Here is a 3689-nt window from a genome sequence, read left to right as displayed (position 1 = left end):
GTTACCTGCGACTAGCCGAGAAAGATAAGGGTATCTTTCTCTTCCTTGTGGTAGGTATACGGGTTAGTAGATTTATTGTTCCAGTAATAAAAAATAAAGTAAAAGATTTACAATTTTAACTTTATAATCCAAAACTGGGAAAATTAAACTGGAGCGACTGTATATAGTTTCACTAAAAGGTGAAATTCACTTTTGCTAAGCAAAAGATTGTTCACGTCTAGTTCGCGATCAAATTACCTGTTTGCTGATTTACTTTTCACTCACGTATATACACAGATGGGAGTAGTGTTTGTCAACGTACCGAAAATAGGCACGTCGCGTCAAGAGAAAAAAGCGAACTAAGTATGTATGTGTAGGTACTTTAAGTCCAACCCGAAAACCTCTTGACCCATTTTATATAACAATAACACAACTGCTTGGCTTATACAATAGTTAACTTTTGTGAATTGTACAAGAAGCGCTCTTATTAGAATTAGTTGTAGGTGGTAATTATACTTAAAAGCTCATCTTACGAATGACAATCAGAGAATGAAAAACAATTGAAACACTAATTCTAGAAGCTTGGAAAGGCGCAGTGGCTGCTAGCAAATTAAACAAAATTAACAAACAAAAATAGCTTTAAAGCAAATTGTACATACACATAAAGTAAATGTAAAAGACAAAAAAGTGTGACGTCGACAGAAATGTGATTCCAAATATAACTATCGGAGAATTTCTTTTCCTTTTTCTTAAAAACTGAACGAGTTAGATATTTCTATGAAAATTTAAAAAATGAATATCACTGTCAATGTGTCAAGAATTTTATCAAATCTTTCAGTAAAGTTCAGAAATTCATTCATATAAATACACATAGTAATCAAATTATTGCACATGGAAATGTGTTTGTTCTGCTTTTTGAAGAACTTCATTAAGGATTCGCCCTTATTAAGAGCAACCTGATCAAATAAAATAATTCGAAGTGGTCTGTATTCTGTCGAAACTGCCAGACGCGGATNTTTTATACAGTATGTTTAAATCAAAGCACTAAATGTTTCTAGGCTTTTTCCTTTCCCTAGGCGAAACGTCGGACTTCGTTTAGTAATAAATAAAATTATTTATCCCTTATCGTGTTCTGACTTAAACATCTTCAGAAAATTAAAGGAAGATTTGGATATCATTAATACAGTATGTTCAAAATATTTCTAACTCAAAGTTTTTTTAAATTAAGCATACAAAAAACAGTTTCTTCTAAAAATATTCTTCATGTATCTATCAATGGTTTAGGAATCAGAGGTAGGAAGATACTTTGATAATGGTTGTGGAAGAATTACATTGTTAGAAGCATCTTTTTGATGTATAATTAACTTGCGATAACTGACTTCTTTAGATTGATTGGAAATAGATGAATATTTAGTTTAGCAGGGATATGAAGTATTAAAATCACGGGAATGAATACTACTTTTTTAATGATTAATGAATGAAAGATAATTACTAAGTAATACATTATTTACCATTGACTTAACTTATCATTTACCTGTCTAATTTCATTTATTTTAGACTTTTTTTATTATCTACACCATAAATATTAAAATAAATAATAAATTTTAACATTCGTTGGACTAACAAATGTTATTATGTGCACTATCTTGCTTGAACATTTTCTTTCATGTTTCTAACACGAGTGTTCTGATACAATGATTTTTCCTTCCAGCATCTGAGAAACTAAATGAAGAAGAGCAGACTCCAAAAATTACTGAAATTGTTGAATAATGCTTCCACTTTTCTCATTCTTCAAGCAATTTACCTCTTTATATCAACCCCTGCCCTGCCCTACCCCTCAACCAAAACTATTTGCCGAATTCGTCACTGCCTAATAATATACATAAATATTTAGAAATGTACATGTGCGTTGTTGTTTATAAAAATGGAGTTTTTCTTATTGCGAATTGTTATACAAGAGAAGATACGTTTTGTTGTTTAATTGAAGCACTTTTATATATCAATTCCAAATATTGTTGTTGCTGCTGATAATTCATATTGTGATAATGTTGTCATTTTAATGCACTACTCAATTCGAAAGGCGCTAAAGTTTCGAAAGTTTTGAATTAATAAATTTTATTTTCTTAGCANCCAGATGGAAACAGTGTACAGTAGATATCATTTATTACAACCTTGGTTGTAGCGACCATTTTGCTATAGCGACGTTAAATCTAAGTCCCTTAAATTTAAAGCATACTTTAGTACAAAATTCATGTGGCTATAGCGACATCGGATATAACGCCGAGTTCGGGTTTAGCTAATTAAAATGGTAAAGTTACAAAGTGCTATTCTGAGTAGCAACTGTGTTTAGTAAACTTTTGAATAAGTATGACTCCCAGATATATATTTACTGTTAAGAAAAGGCGAAAATACGTGTCTGTACCTCTTTAGTTTTACCCGTAAAGACTTCCGGATATAACGACGAAATTACAGTGGTGCCTTCGCCGTCGTTATGCCCGAAATCCACTGTATTTTTGTATCATCGTTATACAGAAATACTAAATCATTAAAAACGCGAGCGGATTCCTTTTGTTTGTTCTATTTTTCGTTTCTAGTTCTAATAATTTTAAAATAGAACAGGTGGAGATTTTGGTGGACTATCGTGTGTTTAATTGCTCATTCATTATGAATTTTGTTGATGGGACTCGGTGAATTTTTGGCACAAATACAACCCACTGCATATTTTTTCACTGTTACTCATAATCATGTTTTAAAATCCTACTTACACAAACGTCTCCCCACTATGGTCCCTAATCTGCGAAACGTGTTTGTTCACTTCTCATTAACGTGGAGTTTTCGAACGATTTCGCGAACTTTTTCGTGCGTGAATTTGTTGCAGTGTGTACGTAATTTTGTGACGTAGTCGTGAGTGCCCCCCCCCTCCCCAGATATCTGTAATCACTATCTGAGATGGTGTCACCACTTTTGGAACTCGTACCTTTTAACGTAGCTCACCATAAAGAGGTAAAAACAATCTAGCTGAGAAGAGATTGAAACAAAAATGAAAACTTTTTAATGACTTAGTGTGTATTATAAGATGATATTGATTTATTGATTGATTATATGTTTAGAAGAGGGTTATATGTACATACGTTTATATGTTTATGTACACATAAAATACATAAATGAACAAAATCATTTTCTTTTAAATAATAATTTTGCCGCTTAGCACTGATTGATTTATTTGCTTCCTTATTTAAATTTCGCTTTTGTTTTCAGTTTTTGGGTAATTAAATTGCTTTCTTACAGTTTAATTGTTCAATGAGTATACTTCGTTGTTAGTAATTTTGTGATTATTTATAAATTTTTGGTAGTCCCTTTAATATGTGAATGTTAAAGACTGATTTCGAATAGCTTCTTGAGGTTCTACTTTCCCAAATTGTTACAGTGGTAGTCGGTAATGATACAAGGCATTTTGGCTCAAATCCCATAAACATAACAATAAATCTCGATTTTGTTCCAAGAGTTATGTATAGGTATATACTTACACAATATAGAGGGTTGTTCGGAAAGTCATTTCGTTTTTTTTTGTGGAAATGAAAGACAGTTTTCGTATAATAAACAAACACTTTATTAAATTATATATTGACCGTTCTGGTCCAACACCTTTTGCCATCTTTCTGGTAGTAGCATAATTCCACGCTCATAAAATTTTTGGTCTTTGCTGGCAA

At 31.8% G+C, this 3689-nt stretch overlaps 1 protein-coding gene across 11 annotated transcripts in view; it reads left to right on the top strand.

Annotated features, from left to right (window-relative positions):
- LOC108742115 (protein anoxia up-regulated) overlaps positions 1 to 3689 on the top strand; it is a 33290-nt gene that overhangs the window by 19437 nt on the left and 10164 nt on the right. The window contains exon 8 of one of the 11 annotated variants that reach the window (XM_018477170.2): positions 1691 to 2105. The exons of the other annotated variants lie outside the window; for them this stretch is intronic. Coding sequence (XP_018332672.1) covers positions 1691 to 1749 — 59 coding nt within the window. The 3' untranslated portion in view covers positions 1750 to 2105. Of the gene's footprint in view, positions 1 to 1690; positions 2106 to 3689 lie in introns of those variants that run through there. 11 annotated transcript variants of the gene reach the window in all.

This window comes from Agrilus planipennis, unplaced genomic scaffold, assembly GCF_000699045.2.
Source record: "Agrilus planipennis isolate EAB-ADULT unplaced genomic scaffold, Apla_2.0 scaffold337, whole genome shotgun sequence".
NCBI classification, from domain to species: domain Eukaryota; kingdom Metazoa; phylum Arthropoda; class Insecta; order Coleoptera; family Buprestidae; genus Agrilus; species Agrilus planipennis.
The sequence above is the reverse complement of the archived record's forward strand: the minus strand, read 5'-3'. Positions and strand labels throughout refer to the sequence as shown.